The sequence below is a fragment of the Podarcis erhardii genome (assembly GCF_964252035.2).
Source record: "Podarcis erhardii genome assembly, chromosome: 8".
Taxonomy (NCBI): domain Eukaryota; kingdom Metazoa; phylum Chordata; class Lepidosauria; order Squamata; family Lacertidae; genus Podarcis; species Podarcis erhardii.
Genome location: NC_138499.1, coordinates 90,562,437 through 90,583,225, shown reverse-complemented (window position 1 = coordinate 90,583,225; position 20,789 = coordinate 90,562,437). Strand labels below are relative to the sequence as shown.

At 39.2% G+C, this 20,789-nt stretch overlaps 1 protein-coding gene across 6 annotated transcripts in view; it reads right to left on the bottom strand.

Annotated features, from left to right (window-relative positions):
- CFAP61 (cilia and flagella associated protein 61) overlaps positions 1-20,789 on the bottom strand; it is a 127,977-nt gene that overhangs the window by 8,994 nt on the left and 98,194 nt on the right. For 5 of the 6 annotated variants that reach the window (XM_081872598.1, XM_081872602.1, XM_081872601.1 and 2 more), the window contains 4 exons: positions 15,125-15,417; positions 11,260-11,587; positions 10,469-10,560; positions 9,729-9,934 (listed from right to left, as the gene is read on the bottom strand). In XM_081872598.1, the coding sequence (XP_081728724.1) occupies positions 9,729-9,934; positions 10,469-10,560; positions 11,260-11,587; positions 15,125-15,417 (919 nt within the window). Of the gene's footprint in view, positions 1-9,728; positions 9,935-10,468; positions 10,561-11,259; positions 11,588-15,124; positions 15,418-20,789 lie in introns of those variants that run through there. The other variant, XM_081872603.1, reaches the window with a different exon arrangement.

Here is a 20,789-nt window from a genome sequence, read left to right as displayed (position 1 = left end):
ACAATTCAGATAATTTGTTAGCAAGAAGCATAGCTGGAGTGGCCAGGAAAAAGAGCAGAGCTGTTGTGTGGATCAGATCACATAGTTCAAGAAGGTGTAGCTTAAGGGCACATATTACATATGCTGGGATGTGGGAGTGAGGCTTTGTCTTGCAGGCTTCTGCCCCATCTTTCTGTGTAGACAATTCTGTATACAGTTGTGGATTAGCTTCAGCTGGAGACCAGGCCGAGGGTTTGATCCATTATTTCCTACTCAGAGCTGACCAGCCGCAACCCCAGAGTCATCCGCGACTGGACCTAATGGTCAGGGTCCCTCTACCCTTTTAATTTAGGTTCATTAATCTCAATGAGTTTACCCAAAGTAAATGCAACCCCTGGTTTCCAGTTTGTAGGCTAGGAGAGACTCGATATGTTGGTGTAGTGTAATGCTGGAGCCAGTGTGGCACAGTGATTAGACTGTGGGACCAGGGGACCAGGGTTCAATTCCGTCCTGGGCCATGGAACTCACTAGGTGACCTGGGGCCACTCACTGCCTCTCAGCCTAGTCTACCTCACAGGGTTGTTGTATAAATTAAATGAGGAAAGAGAGGAAACGTTTATGCCACCTTGAGCTCATTGCAGGAAAATATAAATGCAATAAAGAAATAGTAACAGAAATAAATTGTGATAGAGTTTCAAACTGGTGAAAAATAGAAACCTATGAGGCCTCTCTGAATTCAACAGTGGTTCCAGGAGAATATGGGATTTTAATCATGGATAAAAGACATACAATTTTCAGACTATTTTGTTGAGCTAGTATTCCTCTTCCTATTATATTCAGAAGCCATGAAACAGATTTACTCCTGGACCCATCCACATTTACTAGATGCCAAAGGACAGTAACTACCTGAAGATCTCTGATTTGATTTGAGGTTTTGTAACAAAAGTATTATTAATAGTGATAACTTATTTGACTTTGTTTTTTATAACAATTGCCTTGGCTTTAATGCTCCTTTTCATTTGCTTTCTACATTGCCAAAATATTTCATTTCCCCCTAACGCAGTGCTTTTTTTCAGGGGTACTCAGTACCAGTGTGTTATGTACTGACATTCTCACCCTGGGCCAGCAGGGGGATACTGTAGATAGTTATGCAAATAAGGGATCGAAAGTGCCGTTCAGTGATTGGATAGTTTTAGAAAATTGTTACAGTTATATTGTACTGGAGCTCTATATAAGCAGGCTGACTGAACCCTTCAGTTCAGTTCTGTCCTGGCCTGTGAATAAACAAGAGCTGTTTGAAGAATCCGTGTGTCGTCTGATATGTTCACCCACAACTTAACACAGTGCCTCTTTTTTGTTGTTAAACAGTGTGGCACTTACTGTAACAACTTCATGGTGAGTACCTATTTTTCTAGAAAAAAAGTACTGCCCCTACACAACTTTGCAAAAATGACCAGATTGTATTTGGCCAAAATTTTGCTTTATACTCTGGTCATCTCTCAGCTCGACTACTGCAACCTTCTTCTCCCTGTGAATTCCCTGTCAGTCCTCTCATTCTATCCAAAATGCTTCCTTGTTTTTTCTGCACACCAAAGGAAGTATTTACTAAAACATAATTTAGTAACTGGGATCATGCTTGCTAGTTTGTGTACAGCACTCCCTTTTCCTTATGCTTCAGACTTGTGCACTCCCTTTCCCCCTCCCTTCCATAGTTTGAGATAACTGTAGGGTGGTATGATATAATAAATGGGCAAACTATGGTTATTACAAATTATACCTTGCCTTCAAACCAGCAAGTAAAATTGAGCTTTGACGTAGTTTTTAGCTTTTGGTTTGTAGGCAAAGTAGGGCAGCTGACCAACACAGCTTGTCTGATTCAGATGCCACAGCAAGAAACACTAATCCCAAATTATGGAACAGAAAGGGAAGAAGGCGTGTGAGCACATGTAGAAAGAGGGAGAGGGCGGAGGGTGTCAGCCTTCAGGAATTCTCCCAATTACTGAACGATGGTTTAGCAAGCGCATGCTTTGAGGATAGAAAAATTGTTATGAATAAAAAAGATCGATTAATTCTGGTACAATGAGCGTTTCTCATTTTCCATGTCGTTAGTACTAATTACAGAGTTAACAGCTATTAATATTCATGAGTTAATGTTCATGAATATTCAAGAAGGGGGAGATTGCTTCTTTTAAAGCCGGTTCACATATGACCAGTGCCAATGAAAAAAAGGCCAGGGATCACATTCTCCCTGGCACCCAACATTTACTCTGAACCAAGGTGTAAATCTGTAAGCCTTCAAGAGTTCACAAGTCTAAGAATGCTGCTGCCTGAGGAAAAGGGAAGGGACCAAATATTTTATTTCTTGTTTAGAATGTGTGTAAACTGTTTCCTACTGAAGGAAGAGGTCAGGGGTCAGCAAACTTTTTCAGCAGGGGGCCAGTCCACTGTCCCTCAGACCTTGTGGGGGGGCCGGACTATATGGGGGGGGGGAATGAACGAATTCCTATGCCCCACAAATAACCCAGAGATACATTTTAAATAAAAGCACACATTCTACTCATTCTACTCATGTAAAAACACGCTGATTCCCGGACTGTTCGCAGGCCAGATTTAGAAGGCTATTGGGCCGGATCCAGCCCCCGGGCCTTAGTTTATCTACCCATGGGCTAGCCTATCTAGTGCCCTTTGGGGTGGGACAGTTAACTGGAGAAGGCAGCTAAATCCCTTTTCTAAGGCTGTTGAGATTATGACAACCTTTTTGCACAAAGTGAAGTGCTGCTGGCTGAGGAGCTGCCATCCAACTGCTGCAAAAGAAAGTAAATGCTGAAGAAGAAGACGTAGAAGAAGAAGAAGAGGAGGAGGAGGAGGAGGAGGAGGAGGAGAGTTGATTTTGGGACATTTGAAGGACCTAAATTAGATTTTTAAAGCCTGGTCATTTTGTTTGACCAGCTCAATATTAATTACGGCCTAAAAAAACCCCCAACAACCTCTTGCATATTTGCTTGAGACTGTGTGGGTCTGCATGTCTGATATGCAGAAGCAATTAAGTAAAAACAAATGATAAGAATCAGGAAAATCGCAGCAAAATCAGGCAACAGAAAGATCTAAAATAAATTTCTACAGCCTGCTAAAATAAAAATGTCTTCAGTTTCTAACAAAAATGGCTTAAGGAGGGGGCCTGACATATATTCCAAATCTGAAGCACACTACAGAAGGAGTCCTGTCATTCATGCTTGGGATGGCACTGAGAGAGGAACTATCTGAATCCTGAATCCAGTAAACCCTCTAGCTAAATATAACCTGTGTTTCTCACCCTCAGTCTCCTATCTACAATACAGGGATAATAACTCTGATCTCAATGCATGTAAAAGCATTTTATGCAGATTAAAGGGCTAAATAAACACTAAATATTATTTAACAGTTTGCAATTGACATTCAAAAAGGACAGGAATATGGAATATACATTAACAACTGCTCAAAGGTTTACCTAATCAAGTTTAATTATAAATTTTTAGTACAAGGAAGCTTTTCAAATTCTAATCCCTGGATTTCTTGGTAGTCTAGCTGCTCATTAGGAGCACAGTTATTCATTAAAAACCTAGTGATGTAATACAGAAAATAAATATCGAATGCTTCCAAATATTCATTGGCCATTTATATTTATCTTTTATACACGTATGAATAGTATGATTCAAGGTTAGGATTTAATTCTAGCAGAATAGGAAAGCTGTTAGGGCTTTCATGTATTACTTTGCCTTTATTCTGTCTTTTCAAAAAATGCACACCTATTTACCTCTAATTAGGGTGCAAAGTGTACTGAGTGGCATTAGGCATATTCAGCCATGCTCACAGCCTCTCTTTTTGACAGAAAGGAAAATTGATGGCAACCTTAAGGAAGCCTTCAGGGTGAACTGAAGCGTTAAGGTGGAATCCTTTTCAATACAAACATGTCCCGATAATGCTTTGGAACTACCAGATTCCACAGAACTGCACATCATGTTCTGGCTTTGAGTAAACAACAAGCCTGATGTTTTGAACGTCTGTTTTACATCTAATCTTCATATTCAGCATCCATCCCAGGTTTAATATAATCCCTTAATTGCAATGAGGATTCTCTCTGTAGACTTTTTTAATGCATATATTTTATCAGTACTGTAAAAATAAAAGGAAAGCCACACACTGTGTGTCCCCCAGCCTGCTTGCTTTAGGGATATCTTTGTAATATTTTTTCCCTATAACACTATAATTGTATAATTTAAGAGTCTATTACTCACAACTAACTAAGAGGCATTGTAAAAAGTTACTATTGTGTTTGGGTTGAAATTTATTATTAACAACTAGAATATAATTGGAAAAATATTGGAAGATTTATTCAACTAGGTTTCAGCAAATGGCTGAGGAAAATGTGGCAGACTGCCTTGATTAATAAGTGAACATGTTTTAGGCATCTGTGAGACTGGAAAATACGCTCAACAGATGGTTTTTCTGTCACTTGATCTCCTTTTTTGTTGGAACAGGGTTAAATCTGAAGAATATTTACAGCCAGAAGTGTTAGTGATGATTTAATAACGTCTTGGATATATTTTGATTGGAAATATATTACAGGTATATTATGGGAGAGGTAGATTACATTTTCTATTAACGTTTGTGTTAAATTTTACTTGACTCAATTTGTTAATCTCTTCTTGTTTTTATCCTTTCTGTATGTATTTTCACTTGGTAAAATTCATTAAAAATGGAGGTAGGGGAAGAAAATTCTATCACGAAATTTCTTAACAACATTAGTAACATCCTCTTCATAGTCCAATGCAAGTATTATTATATGTACTTTGATTCTACCCATAACGATCAAATACCATACAAGTGTATGAGTAGATAGCATTTGGAAATATGAGAGTATTGCCAAACTCCTCTAGGTCTCACTTATATAGGATATGGGCCACAGGAAAAGCTGTTACACATGTAATATTTCCATGTATGACTCATTCATGTGTTAATCTTAACATGTCAGTAATCAATAGTCCAGGTGGGTGCAACACTAGCAAGCTCATGTTACATGCAATGGGCAATGGGAAAAGTGCATTAAAATACAACCAATTAGCCACGCAGAGCAAGCTTCCATTGGCTGAGAGATTACCAAGTGGTCTGCATCTGATTCAAATCATGCCTTTGGTACCTGCAACTAGACAAAGGGGATTGTGTTTGTGTGTGTCCCGAGAGACAACTGGGAAGTGGGTACTGGAACTTGTACCTGTGCTGCATTGATAACAAATAGGACAGGGATTCATTTGTGAGTATGATTTCATTCTAAATCTCACTATACTTCAAGGAACGATAATCATCTGCATTGATATTCAAAAGTGCATTACCATGCCTACTTTCCAAATTGCTGAAGCAATTTTACAAAACTGAAATCAATTTACATTTCCAGTGCAGTGGTAACTATCAAATGTAAAGGAAAAGCTCCATAAAAGTGTAGCTAACATCATGAACTCAACTGAGGTACAACAGTCTAACTTGTATATGCAATACAGGATAAGTCACACTGTTAAAAATCATAGGATGCATGTCTGTTGGGCCTAGTTGTCACTGTTAATTCAGAAATTTAATTAATTTTGAAACAATATTGCTATCATGAAATCTAGCTCTACAGGGTTGAATCCTTCAACCTGATGAGTGCAAGGCAGTGAGAAAATTCATGGTTAGATATGGCCTCTAATTTAAAAGATAATTTGCATGTCATAGACTGGCAAATTAACTCCCAGGTGACAGCTGTTTTACTGAGTGCATAGGGCAATGGATTTTGGGTAAAGGAAAAATATAATCCTGCTTCAAAAGGATAAAAATAAGCACTCTTCTGCCTTACAAAAAAAGAGACAAATTTACGGTATGCATTTGAAACTGAACAGTACTACTGACAAATTTTATTTCTTTATTAAAACAATTTATATACTACTTAACTACAATAGTCTCTAAGCAGCTTCTAAAGACACAATATAAAAAGAAAAATCAGCTAAAACTATAAAATAAAATTTCAATTAAAATGCTTCCTGGAATTTAAAAAAAAACCCTTTTCAGAAGGAGCCGCAAGTTCAGAAGGGGTGGTATACAGAAGGGGTATACAGAAGTTCAGAAGGGGTGGTATACAGTACTAACTTTATTGTGTGTTCTTTTTAAATAATTTTTATTCATTTTTCAAACACATAATAAAAACAAACAAAACACAAGACAAAAACATACAAAACATTTAAACATGTATAATTTCATAATCTTATTTTCATACACCTTCTTTCCTCCGACTTCCCCATACCTCCCTTTCGCTGCATCCTTATTTTGAAATTCTTTAGCAACCCTTTAGTCAGTTTGTCTATTAGTTCCCTTTCATTACGTTTCCATAAGCTTGTTAGTTACAGCTGTAATTCTCTACTTCTTACCCCTTGACATCTTAACATTCCTCAATTTTACAACAATTTTTAAGATATATTTTGAATTTCTTCCAGTCCTCTTCCACTGTCTCTTTCCCCTGGTCGCGGATTCTGCCGGTCATCTCTGCCAGTCCCATAAAGTCCATGACCTTTGTCTGCCATTCTTCCAGAGTAGGTAGTTCTTGCATCTTCCAATACTTTGCCAGAAGAATTCTTGCTGCTGTAGTAGCGTACATAAAAAAGATCCTATCCTTCTTTGGCACCAATTGGCCAACCATGCCCAGGAGAAAAGCCTCAGGTTTCTTAGAAAAGGTCCACTTAAGGACTTTCTTAATTTCATTATAGATCATTTCCCAAAAGGCTTTAACCCTCGGGCAGGTCCACCAAAGGTGATAAAAAGTACCTTCAGTCTCCTTGCATTTCCAACATTTGTTATTGGGCAAATGATAAATTTTTGCAAGCTTGACTGGGGTCATGTACCACCTATAGATCATTTTCATTATGTTTTCTTTTAAGGCATTACACGCCGTAAATTTAACACCGGTGGTCCATAACTGTTCCCAGTCAGCGAACATAATGTCATGACCGATGTCTTGTGCCCATTTAATCATAGCTGATTTCACCATTTCATCCTGTGTATTCCATTTCAACAGCAAGTTATACATTCTTGACAATTTTTTTGTATTGGGTTCTAACAATTCTGTTTCTAATTTTGACCTCTCCTTCTGAAATCCTATTTTCCTGTCCTGCTTAAATGTCTCATTTATCTGATGGTAATGCAACCAATCTCGAACTTTGGACTTTAATTTCTCATAACTCTGAAGTTTAACCTTTTCACCATCTTGTTCTAGAATTTCACAATATTTTGGCCATTTAGAGTCCATATTAAGTTTTTTCACCGCCTTAGCTTCCATTGGTGACAACCACCTGGGAGTTTTACTTTCCAACAAATCTTTGTATCGAGTCCAAACATTGTATAATGCTTTCCTGACAATATGGTTTTTAAAACTTTTATACACCTTTGCCTTGTCATACCATAAATATGCATGCCAACCAAAATTATTGTCATACCCTTCCAAATCCAAAATGTCTGTGTCTTCAAGAAGTAACCAGTGTTTCAACCAGCAAAAAGCTGCTGATTCATAATAAAGTCTTAAGTCCGGCAGGGCAAAACCCCCTCTATCTTTTGCGTCAGTTAAAATCTTAAATTTTATTCTGGGCTTTTTGCCCTGCCAGACAAATTTAGATATGTCTTTCTGCCACTTCTTGAAACAGTCCATCTTGTCCAAAATCTGTAACGTCTGAAATAAGAATAACATTCTAGGCAATACATTCATCTTAATAACAGCAATTCGGCCTAACAAGGAAAGTCTCAATCTAGACCATATTTCCAGATCTTTCTTTACTTCTGTCCAACACTTTTCATAATTGTCCTTAAATAAATTAACATTCTTAGATGTTAAGTTCACCCCCAGATATTTCACTTTTTTCGTTACAGTACTAACTTTATTGTATCTTTTCCCTAAACTTGTTATCTCCTCCAACCATGGGGAAAGCTACAATAAAAATTAAACAAAACAAGCCAAAACTAAATAAATAAGCCAATATAATATTTTTGTATTTCCTGCCCAAGAAAACTATACAATTAGATAATCCACAACCCTATTTCCAAAAAAGCAAGAAAGATGCCGTGACCTCCCTGTTGAATAGATACCTATGTAAATTGGATATTTTGATAAATTTTCTTGCGCTATTGTGGCATTAATGATACTACCAGGATTATGTAAAAATTTCAAGAGGCTTATGTTCCTTGCTACAACCATCTCTGCTGTCTTGCAGGTAACAGGCAAGCCAGCAAAGAATACTTGCATAAACAGGTACCACTGTGGCAGGAAGGTAAACAGTGTTTCTGGGTGCTCCAGCACTCGTCACGGTCCTCCATGCACCAATAGCTGTTTAGTCCTGCTGGCCACATGACCCAGAAAGCTGTCTGTGGACAAACGCCGGCTCCCTTGGCCTGAGGCAAGATGAACACCACACCCCATAGACCCCTTGGACTGGACATAACTGTCCAGGGGTCCTTTACCTTTACTTGCATGAGTATTAGTTGCAGGGCATTTTTTTTCATCTGCAACTTGCGAGAACTCAGTTCCAGCACCTCTCAGGTGGGCACCATTGCCATTATAAGAGCATGAGGTTCTGGCACCTCTTTTTCTAGAAAAAGTAGCATGAGGTAGTAGTCAACTAGGTTTTACTCAGAGTAGGCTTCCTGATATTAATGGATGTAAATTAGATGTATTCATTGATTTTAAGAAGTGTACTCTGAGTAAAACTTAATTTTTACTCAGAGTAACACCACCCATGGTCTCAAAGCATACTGATCTTGGGAATTTCCATCACCAGCACTGAATGCAGATCGGTTAAGATATTAATAGTGTTTGCTCTATACTACAAATCATCAAAGAAATGGACTAGATTCTTACTATGGGGAGGCCTGGGTTCAGTTCCTCACTCAGCCATGAAGCTCACTGAGTGGCTTTGGGACAGCCTCCAATTCTCAGCGTAACATACTTCACAGGCTTGTTGTGAGGATTAGTGGAAAGCAGGGGCAGGGAAGAGGACAATGCCTTTATCACCAGCAGCTTCATCATTTTATGTGTATGCCACATTTCCATGGTAAACTGTTAAGTTGTGAGTGAACATATCAGACGACACAGCGATTCTTCAAACAGCTCTTCTTTATTCACAGGCCAGAACAGAACTGAACTGAAGGGTTCAGCCAGCCTGTTTATATAGAGCTCCACTAGAACGCAACAGTAACCACTTTCTGTAACTATCCAATCACTGAACGTCACTTTCAATTCCTTATTTGCATATGTGGACCTGAGTGAAAACTATCTACAGTATCCCCCTGCTGGCCCAGGGTGAGAACTTCAGTACATAACATAAACCATGCTGAAGTCAGCTCAAGTTTCATTGGAATAGCACTGTAAATATTTTTTAAAAACCCCACACACCCCAATGCAAACCAGATTGCTAAAACTGCTGCGACACTTGCATCCATTGGCTCACATTGAAACATTAAATTCCTAGAAGGAAAAGTGAGGTGTAACTGTTAAATAAATGAATGATAAGTCAATTAGTCCGGCAGTACCAGGGGAGCTGGGATTTATCTGTGCAGTGCTCTCCATGGACCTTGTGTTCATCTAACCAGACAGGGGTTCTTATTTCTGCTCCTGCCTACAACCAGGAGGAGGAGCTTTGCCAAAAGTGCCCCAATAATAACTGAATTAAGACAGACTTTATGTACTAAAATTAACTCACCTGTAGAGATCTGTGATCAGTCCTTCCCTCCAGCGAGAACAAAGATTATTAAGAAGACGCTCGTGCTGTGCAAATAAACAGATGTAGTTGGAGACAGGAACAGGATCCTTTGAAAAGCAGGTAATTGTTTCTATCATACTGTACTGGTTGACATGTATTCTGAAGTAGTTTCCCTTTATTGCATCTCCTGTTGTGATTGCCATCCCCTGTGATAAATTAAGAAAACAGTTGTGACAGCAGACAGAGGAAAACAAAGTTGGACAGCATATTGCTAAAGAGGGATTAGCAAACTCTGAGGTGTTTTATCATCAATACTCTTGGATATCTAGGAAGTCATTATTCTCTGTTGTGGGTTATACACAATAACACCGTCTGTCTTGCTATTCGATGCAAAATTAGCTGTAGTTAAATGTTAAGGGTGGTATTCAGCTAAGTTATACTCAGAGCAGACCCATATCTGGCAATCTCAGTGAATCTACTCTGAGTAGGACTGTCACTGAATATCACCCTTAGTGTCCTGTGTTTTTACACCAGGACACCCACAACACTGGAGGGCACTGAGGAAGGTTGTCACCTTATCCTAAACACACAGAGAACTTCAGGTGGTAAAGTTTTCACTATCATTGCATCGCTATGTTCGGCTTACAATACAGCCACAGATTTCCTAGAAAACTGAAAGCTGCAGCAGTACCAGATCACATAGGCCTGCTTTACATGACTCACATATTTTTAGAACTTACGTAATTAGGTTGTGATTCTTGTACATCCAAGCGAGAAGGAATTCCAGGTTTAAAAATATGCACATAATTATATTTTCCAGGTAGAACACCACCTGTCAGAAGCAATGAAAGGTGTTGTGAGGATCTCTATAATGGCTGCCAGCATATGTGACAGCTAATTTGTTAATCATAAAATATGATAATTCCACGTTTAAAACTCTTTGTTACAATTTTTTTTTTTTTGTTATTTCTAAAACAATGCCATGGTGATTGGAGCAAGAACAGGTAGTACCTTGCTGTTGTTTCATAGGTTCATCTGAACCATGTGTAAGCACCTAGAACCCCTGGAGTCTTACACAGCTCAGTGATAGTGGCGGCATGCAACTATATCTATATATGAATTTGCACTTGACATCTATGCCAGATGTTCATGAGAAAAATTTCTGCCTGGGGAAAAAAATCCTCCTAATATTAAAATATAGGAACAATAGTTTTCTAAAATTGATACTTTATACACCTTATACCAGGGGTTGTCCGCCTGGTTCCTACCGCCCACTAGTGGGTGTTTCAGGATTCTAGCTGGGCAGTCGGGGGTTCTACGGCACAAGCTGAATCCTCCTTCCATCGAGCACTGGGGGGGCGGCAAGGAAATTTTACCACCAAGAAAGATGCATTAGTGGGTGGTAGGTATAAAAAGTTTGACTACCCCTGCCTTATACAAATGTTAATTTCCTTCACTTCACATTTCATGCTGCACAAGATGAAAATATTGTAGAAATGCTAGACAATGAAAAGGAATGTTCTTGGCCCACCTTGAACTTTGCACCCCTTGTATATAGGGATGAGTCTATCCAAATCTTCTGGGGGTTCAAAAACTGGCTCCAGAGTTGGATCAAAAAGATTTAGCATGGTTGCAGCAAGCTGGAAGCCAACCTCTTTTGAGCTGAAATTGCTGTGTGTCCATTCATTGGCATAGTATATATTGGAGAACTTGGTTAAAGAACCTGCAGCTCTGATGGCGATATCATTAGTATGGAAGTTGGTATCAATCACAAGCCTCCCGTCGTAAACTAGACAGGCATCATTAATTGCCTTGAAGGTCTCATAATCCACTCTTTTTTCAGTAAAGTTAAAGAATGCCTAAAAATAAGGCAGTAATTAGTCATCCTATAAAACAGGCAGAGCCAACATGGTGCCCTTCAGATGCAGCTACACTAATCATCATGCTTGAAGGTGCCCACTTTCAGCTAAGGGGCAGTGCCTTTGAGTCTGCAATCTGCAGGGATCAGCTGTGCAATTCCCATGGGGAACTCTGTCACACAGCTGATGCAGTTGCATCTCTACCTGCCTCACACCTGATGTCGCATATGATGTCAGGTGTAGGACAGGTAGTTATGGTTTGGAGAAAATGGCTTGTGGGCCAAATTGGGACTCATGCCGGACCAAATGTGACCCTTGGGCTGGAGGTTCCCCATCCCTGCCATAAAGGCAATCCACTGGGGTTATTGTGCCCCATTGAGGGACATCAAGTTATCAAGTCCACACATATGTTAGAGAAGGTGCAACAACTTAGGCACATATTTTCATATGCATTGGGAGTGACTACTGCTTCATGCATTTTAGTTATGTGTCTTTGAGGAGATCTCAGAAATTATGGGGTGAGAAATATTGATGGATCCAGTTAGTGCTTATTAGCTTAAATAAAGCTCTGTTGTCCAAGGATCTGATTATTTGCTTGATAATAGCTGGTAGGCTTGAGGCTGCTAAAAAATGGAAGTCTCCTTGGACATTGTCATGGTATGAAAGGGTATGGAGCATAGCCCAGCAGAAAAAACAGACTTGTTCTGTTTAGGGCAATTGGAAATAACAAACACTGAAACTTTTGATACAACTTGGAATAGATTTATTCATTTATTTATCAGTAGAGGTTGATCTGGCCAAAATGCTCCATATTCTAAAGACATACATGGTCTGACATATGTCCGCCATGTTGATTCTCTTGATTAGAGATATCAAATTTCCAGTGATATTCTCCTTAATCTAATTCAATAAGATCAGTACAAGGGGCAGTCTCAAAGTAAATTGTGTCACTGCTATTATTATATGTATAATTTCCCTCCAAAAATCATAGGTGACTCAACATTCCCACCACATATGTAATAATTGCACAGTTCTGGTTAAGCACTTCCAGCATTTAAAATGATTTATGAGTAGATTTTATTGAACCTAGCTCAAATTAAGTACCAGCATAAAAGCTGTTTATATTGAGCTTTTCTCACTGATAAGCTGAGTTAGGACTCTCTCACAGAGCTCCAAATCTTGACCAATTTCTGCTCGGAAACACTAAACCCCAGATCTCTTTTCCACCTTCTTCTGACTACGGAGTCCCTTTCCCTAAATCCATTAACTATTTATAATTTTTGGTTGAAATACTTTTTGCCGTATTATCTGATGTAATTTTCCCCCAAGGAACCATACCTTACCACACAGGTTGAACCTACAAATTTAGACAGCAGATATTGGAACCATGGGAAAATCTGTTCTCTTGGTTTTTTGACTAATTACATGTCTTATTAACATCAGTCCATTATTTACTAGATACCCAAATTTATATATCACATGTTTTTCCTAGTTAACAAAATCCAACAGCTGATTGACTCAGATATGATGACTTAATATAGATAAAAGTACAAAATTTCCCATTTGTACTTGACCCATTTTTTCAATAATGAATGTGGAATTTAACTTTGTTTTAATAAATTTCCCCTCTCATTTTTAGACGTTCACCTTAATGTTTCAAATGGGGCATTAAGTTGTCCAACTGATATGAATCTTTACCCTATCTTGTGCAAGCCATATTTTTAATCAAATTCAGCTAGTATTATTGGTTACTCTTGTGAGACATTTATCCTGCTATATACATTTATCTAGAATTTTCTGCCAAACTTTTGGTTCCTATGTATTCATTGTATGATCACAGTCTTGCTAGCATTTATCTGAGGCATTCATGACAAATTCAGTTTTTCCTATTTACAAAAATCCACTTTTATTTTTTTGAACAATAGTTCCCTCTCTTTTTGATACTGTTACCTAATTTTATACATACATGTATAACCAGTTGGTTACTAATTTCCAACGTATAATGTTGAGCAAAGGGACCCCAACTGAAACAATTTCCACTTTCTGATTGTGTATTTTATATGCTGATACAGCTCCATACTTGTCAATTATTTGGAACCCATGATTTAAAGATTCCCTAGGGCTTTCTAAAGACAATGTGGCATCAGTTGTATATAGGAAGATCCTAATCTGACCCATTTTAAGCTTGATCCCTTGTATTTGTGAATCTTCCATTGTTGCAATGGTGAATGGTTCAATTGCCATAGCAAATTGGAATAGGGAAGGCAGATAGCCTTGTGCTGTAATTTTCTTAAATTAAATTGCTCTGTTTATTGTCTGAAATGCTTTGTAAATTAGGAAACCCATACTGTTCTTCCTGGGACTCTTTCCCCTTTGGGTATCTTTTTGGTGACATCTTAACTGAGAAAGATGTAATCTTACTGCTCCATAAATTTCTGACTTATGTACAAAACACAGTAATCCATTAATTTATCTATTTCTTCCTTTCATTATTAGCATAAACAAACATAAGCAAAACCAAAAACATAGCATATAGTTACAATTTCCTAAGCACTCCCCAAGTATTAATTTAATTCATCAGTTGACTCTAATCAACATTTAAACTAAATAATTAATCAAAACACCAATTATATTATTTTAATGGGGGGAAGAATACATTAATTTAACTCCTCAGTTAAGTCATTTCTCACCTGTCAAATGCACTTGACCATAATGTGTGCATTTTGATAATCATCTGAATGTATGTCCACTGAAAATAATGAAATGCAGATGGAGAACATCTGTATCCAGATGGGCACCCAAGTGATGATATCATTCACCTACCCAGAATTAATATTCAACAGGGTGTTGATTTTGAATGTGCATCTAGATCCACATTCTTTTTCTCAGCTGGTCAAACATAAATGCACAGGGCTAGGCTTGGAGGGCGTTGAAACCACAAACAGAATGCGAAAGTATTTTCTCCTTCCATGCACACCTTCACCTTCAGAGTGAGGGCGATGAAAAAGGCTTCATCTAGCATGACATAATCATATAGCTTCACGTGGTATCAGTATTTACTACATGATTCCTGATTAGCTTATGACTCTTTAAAGGGCAGGGGCTGCTGAAGGAACAGCAATTTGGAGAAACATTGACTGCTTTAGATGTGAAAAAATAGGCACAGGGAACAGTGGGGGGTTGGTTTTTTGGTGGATCTTCCCACCTCTCTACCAGCAACTTTTGCATCAAAACCTGAACTTCATGACAATTTGGCAAAGCAATACCTTTAATTATCATTCTGACATGGGCTCAGTTCTCAGAAAATAGCAACATTTTTAAATGAACATTAAAATAAAAACAAGTTATGAAAATTTATTTTAAAAGTTGATTTGTGTTTTAAAAATTCAGCCACCACAAGGAAATGCCCCTGCACAGCTCTTTTTCATTTCATTGTACGAGAGGATGTCCCTGTGGATTGTTGCATCCTTTTAATTCAATAGTTCAGTGTCTCTGCTTAATGGAAGGATGTTGCATAACAAAGACATATATACTTACAGAACACTGCAATCTGAATGGCTTTGTATTAGTAGTGAAAGATGCAAACTCAATTGGGTCCGGGTGGGTGCCATCATTCCACTGAGCCAGCAGACTGTCATGATACACAGTCACACCAGCTCTGGACAGGGCTCTCTGGACAGCATTTTCTATTGCGTTGTTATTAAGAGAAGTAACATTTGAGCATAATGGAGGATGCACAAGATGTATGAGGCTGCCATTAATTCCTAATGATAAGAGAGCTGCTATAGTAGTGTAAATGTCAATTGTATTCCCATAGACAATAACATTCCCTGGGAGGGCAGAAAAGAGAAAAAAATAATTTAAGACATATAATAAAAACCTTATTAGTGTAACTCAGATGATAATAATACTGAACTGATCTGTGAACCTCTTGTTGCTCTGATGCTATGAAGTAAACAATGTTACCTAGCAACAGTTGCTAGGATAATTTAGTGAAGACTCTACAGAATACATCCGACAAAGTAGCAAGCACTTAACACAGAATTGGACATTAATTATGCCCCCAGATTTTGAAACCCTTTAGTCTGAGAACCTTTTTTTTTGGGGGGGGGGACCTTTAGCAAGCTCCTTTACCCAGCCATTTCTCATCTTTTGTTTGGTTACAGTACTTTCAAATAAAAATTAAAAGTCCTGCAAAAAGGATATGGGGAATTGGGGGAGGGGAGAGAAGAAGAAGTAACATAGCTATTAGAACTCAGAGGATTCTCTCTCATCATTCTCTCTCATCAACCAGGAAAAAAAATGTGTGTTTCTTACATATCTACCATTTCCTCGTGTTTCTTTTCCTTGGTCAAATATAATGAAATCCACAATGGGCAGGGAACATTCACTTAAGGAGTTGGGGACTTGCTGTAGGAAAACACAAAGAAACTGAAGGCCTGTCTAATAAATATGTATAGGGCTCATTCCAAGCAAAGTTAAGCTTTCTAGCATTATACTGTATTTTGGGGTGTAGGTCCTAAATAAAGTGTGAATGGGTTAGATGCACAGGAGAAATGAACAGGGAACTTATTCAGGAGCCCTGGTTAGCTGCAGTTGTTAGTGGTAAACTTGGGTTTGCTGCCTCACAATTTGTAAAGTGGTCCTTAATCCCACTTAATTTAAAACAAAAAGTTAGGCATGTAATTCTCTTTTGCCCATTGAAAGAAAGGGATTGCCATGTTCATAAGTTTCCATTATGCGCACATGGTGTACAAACCAGGGCTAACTCCTGATTAAAGGAAGCTTAGTCAATGGCCTGGTTTACTTCTGTGGAGGCTGGTCCATAAGAGCAAATGGGGTACTGCCCCATCAACTTAAGTTTGTCTTCAACCAACCCACACCTGCCTGCCTCTTTACTTATAACTGACTCAGGGGGGTGGCCCTGGCTATCATCTTCCTCTTCCTTAGTATCTGTGTTGCCCTTGCAGAACTCGGCAGGGAGATCGGGACAAAACCAGAATTAGTTGGCTCAGGCTCTCATTGTCTTTGGCTCCATCTGCTCTTGGCCTCCTTGCGTTCGGTACAATATGAACTCCCTATGGTTGGTTTTCTTCTTTACAGAAAACTGATTCCTGATACATTTACAAATATTCAAAATTAGAGAATGGTCAAAACAGACATTCCTTTCAGTAGTATTAAGTTTTCTAATTATTTTGTTGTGACTGTCCTGACATGCATGAGAATTGTCTGGGACTATTTTATTCATTGTTGGCAGTATTTAGAGATGTTACAAAGCAATATTCATTTCAAATCCTACTATAAAATCAAAAGTAGTATTGAAGATATTCCGCTATGTTAACACTGCTGAATTAGGGTAAGTAACAAAGAAATAGTTTTGGAATTTGACCACAATCTAGTCCTTCATAAAAAGGCATGAGTGGTGTAGCTTTGGAGTTGCATTTTAAAAAATATTTACTTCATACATATAACTCTCCAAAACAGTGTAAATTTTAATGAACATTTTATATTCTTTGTAAACAGCTTAGAAATTCTATTTACATTAAGCTGTGTACAAATAAGATAAATAAATAAGACTGCAGTTTTCTCATTTTCAGAAGAATAAGAGCCAGCAAAGATTGTACTGGATTTCTCACCGTTCAGAACAAGGTGAAGAAAACAATTGTATATGTCTATGTTGTTTTATTCCAAAGAAGCTATAAGGTGCTAAGAAAGGAGGGTGAATTTCAACAGCTGATTTTCAGCAATGAAAATGGATGGCAAATTTCCAGGTAGAATGATCTGGGTCGGTATTTGCTTCTGCAGGCCCTAGGAGAGCTCATTGCCAGCGAAGACAGATGTTGTTCTGATAAGGTTCAAAACTTATTTGAACACTTACACCCCCAAAGGATTGGGGATTGCCAAAGCCCAACACAAGTGAAGTTTCAGGAATTTAAAGCGGCAGGGTTCTAGTTGTGAGCCACAGAGGCACTCAAGAGTTTGGTCTCTGCTTTCTCTGAGGGAGACTTCCACCTCCAAGAGGTATTTGGGGAGTCTCTCTTCAGACTCAGGGCCCAGTAAATTCTTAGACCTCAGCACAGAGATGCAAGACATCCTCCTAGCAGCTTACTTCTTTTATTGTGGTAGCCCAACGGTCACAGTGCTGCATCTGTGTGTGAGGTGGCCTTGAAGAGCACCTTCACCACTATTGCTTTGTAATGATGATGGAAAATTATTTTAAAATATAAAATAACTTCAAACTTAATTCCCAGCTGGCAGCAGGTGCTGCAGGTGTTTGCTAGGGCCACGACACCCAGAATGCCTTGCTCTGGGGAAGAGCACAGGATAGGGCAAGAGGTCAACAGAGTTCAGCAGAAGCCTTGCTGACTGGTTGATAGCCAGCAACATAGCAGCATGCAGAGGCAGACAGCAGGTTGGGTTGGCTGGCATCCAAGCAGCCATAGGAGGAGCAACAGCAGTTGGGTGGCCAGCCAGCCAACAAGACATTGCCATGGAAGCAATGGTGGCAAGTGACCCCATGGACAGCAGATTGGGTACATGATGCTCCATCCATCTCTATATGCCACCTGAGCCATGTGGCTCAGTGTGGCTCATGGTAGGGCTGCCCTTGCTTCACCTGTCAGCTGCAGTATGTGTACAGGTTCATGTAAGACGAGAGAGTTCCAAGTTGTTCAGTGCTCTGAAGACAAGAACCAGCACATTGAATTGAGCCGGAACCAAACTCAAACACCCAAGCCCCCATAAATCAGTCACACTGCTGCACTGTACACCAAGTGAAGCTTACATACCCTTTTGAAGGGAAAGCCCCACATAGTGCAGTTGCAGATGTCAAATCTGGATGTAACCAGGGCATGTGTAACTATGACAAGATCAACATTAACAATTTAATGTTCTGCAGTAGTGAATAACGTATTATGAGCATAAAGAGTCAGCATTGCACCATAACACAGAGAACTATATTGCCAACCTGCTACAAATCTAAGTAACTTGACATGTCAGAAAAAGGCGAGCTACTGTATCTTAAATAGATTCATGCATAAAGCATCATAGGGCAGGATTGAGCTAAACAGCCTTGTCAGCAGAAGTCCTGAACAAGGACTTCTGCTTGCACCACAGTGCTTCCCCCCTTCTTCTTCCTATGTGTGCCTCACATTGGCTCTGGGGGGGGGGGTCAGGAAAAACCCCAGAACTGTGCATGGGGAAAGTGGGGTGTGTGTCATTCCTTCTGGCACGCAGGAATGCTTGTGCAGATGGAATGACAGGAAAAGCACAACACTGAATTCCACCCACAGAGCTGGGACTCAAAGGTCATCAAATCCAATTAACAGAACCAAAGCAGGCACATCACCATGTCTGTCTCCAACAAAAGGACCACATAGTCCTGTGTGCAAAATAGCATAAGCAAAGTGTCTCTCAGTTATGAACAAATGTGCAAGCAAGTCAAACAGAGAAAATATTGGAATGTTGGGGGGGGGGAGCATAGAGGGAAGGAAGGGATTCTTCTCTGATTGCTCTTCCCCAAAGGAATTAACACCCACACCACCAAGTATCTTTCTCTATGTGTGGCTGTTCCTGATGCTCAAGAAAAAAGGAAATAAGAAACCAAAGTTCTGGAAAGGAGAAAATTCCTCGTTTTAATCCTCATGGACCAGAATTGAGATACTAGAGGGAGAAAAGCAAAAAGAAAGCCCCCTTCATCCAGTGAGGAAATTTTAGTGCTCCAATTGTTCTAGATAGAGTATTCTAGGGCTTTACACCTTGAACAGGTGGGAATTTGGTTAACATCCTTTTTGTCACTATCCTTTATTGGACCCAGAGTCTTCTTTAACTACAACAACACTCCTATTAGCACAAATCCTTTATTTTTGAAGGCAATTTAAATTTACGTTTACTTGCCACAAGACAAATAATGTTCTCTATGTGGCCTCAAGAAATCATGTTTTCAATATATTATAAACATCCTATGTATGCCTTTTAGATAGTAATTGCAGAATAAACTACAGTGGTACCTCGGGTTACATACGCTTCAGGTTACAGACGCTTCAGGTTACAGACTCCACTAACCCAGAAATATTACCTCGGGTTAAGAACTTTGCTTCAGGATGAGAACAGAAATTGTGCTGCGGTGGCGCGGTGGCAGCAGGAGGCCCCATTAGCTAAAGTGGTGCTTCATGTTAAGAACTGTTTCAGGTTAAGAATGGACGTCCGGAATGAATTAAGTACATAACCAGAGGTACCACTGTATATCAATCCAATAGAATCATAATATTTTCCAAATATGCTTTCACTACATGAAAACATATTTGAGAGAAAAACTTTATTATTCAGAGAAGTTACAGCAATCATAAATAAAGCCCATTACAATGGATTTATGGCTTACTATTAGATGCTCATGTCCCACTACTGAGAATCTCATTCATTTCCTATAACTGGGAATACAAAACTTTCATGATCTTAGTATGACCTGAATTCTTAGGCTTGCAAAAATCACATTAAAAAGAAAGCACATTAGCTGGAGCTACAGCTTCATGATGTATGTACAACAATTTGAAAGCTATAACATTCCTTCAAGCATGTTTGTAGAAGAGCTACAACCTGCATTTGGGTAAATAGAAAAATAAGTGATCCATTAAAGCAGTTTTGCTTCTTGCATCCGCCCACTTAGCATTATTGAAAATGAATGGAAACTTAAGAATGACCATTAGGATCAGAATTATAATAGCTATATCCTGCTTAATTCTAAGAGGGAAATCTAGTACAATAGGTAAAGGGAGGGTTCCTCCCAACCCTGGAAGTCACTGGTACAATGCAGAAAGACTTCCTGGATCACTAGCATAATGATTTGCATCCACACTGCCACAGACAATGAAGAGGCATGTGACAAGAATGGGGTCTCTTCTTAATGATATTCTCTCCCTGGCTGTAGTCCCTCCCGTCATGTCACACATCATCCTGGAAGTTCTTGGCCCTCTTAGGAGCAGCTTCTCATGGGGCCCAGCGGAACAGGGAAAGCTCCAGCACAGATGTGGTTCTCTGCAGTGGTGGCTCATGCCCATGGGGACTGGTGGGGCGCAAAGCAGGGAGGCCAATGGTAGGGGAAGCCAGAGTCATTTCTGTCAGTGTTTGTAAAAAGCAAAAAAAAGAAGGAAAGGGTTCTGACCTCCCTTTGTCTCCTCAGCCTGGTCCTCGGACCCTTGTCGGC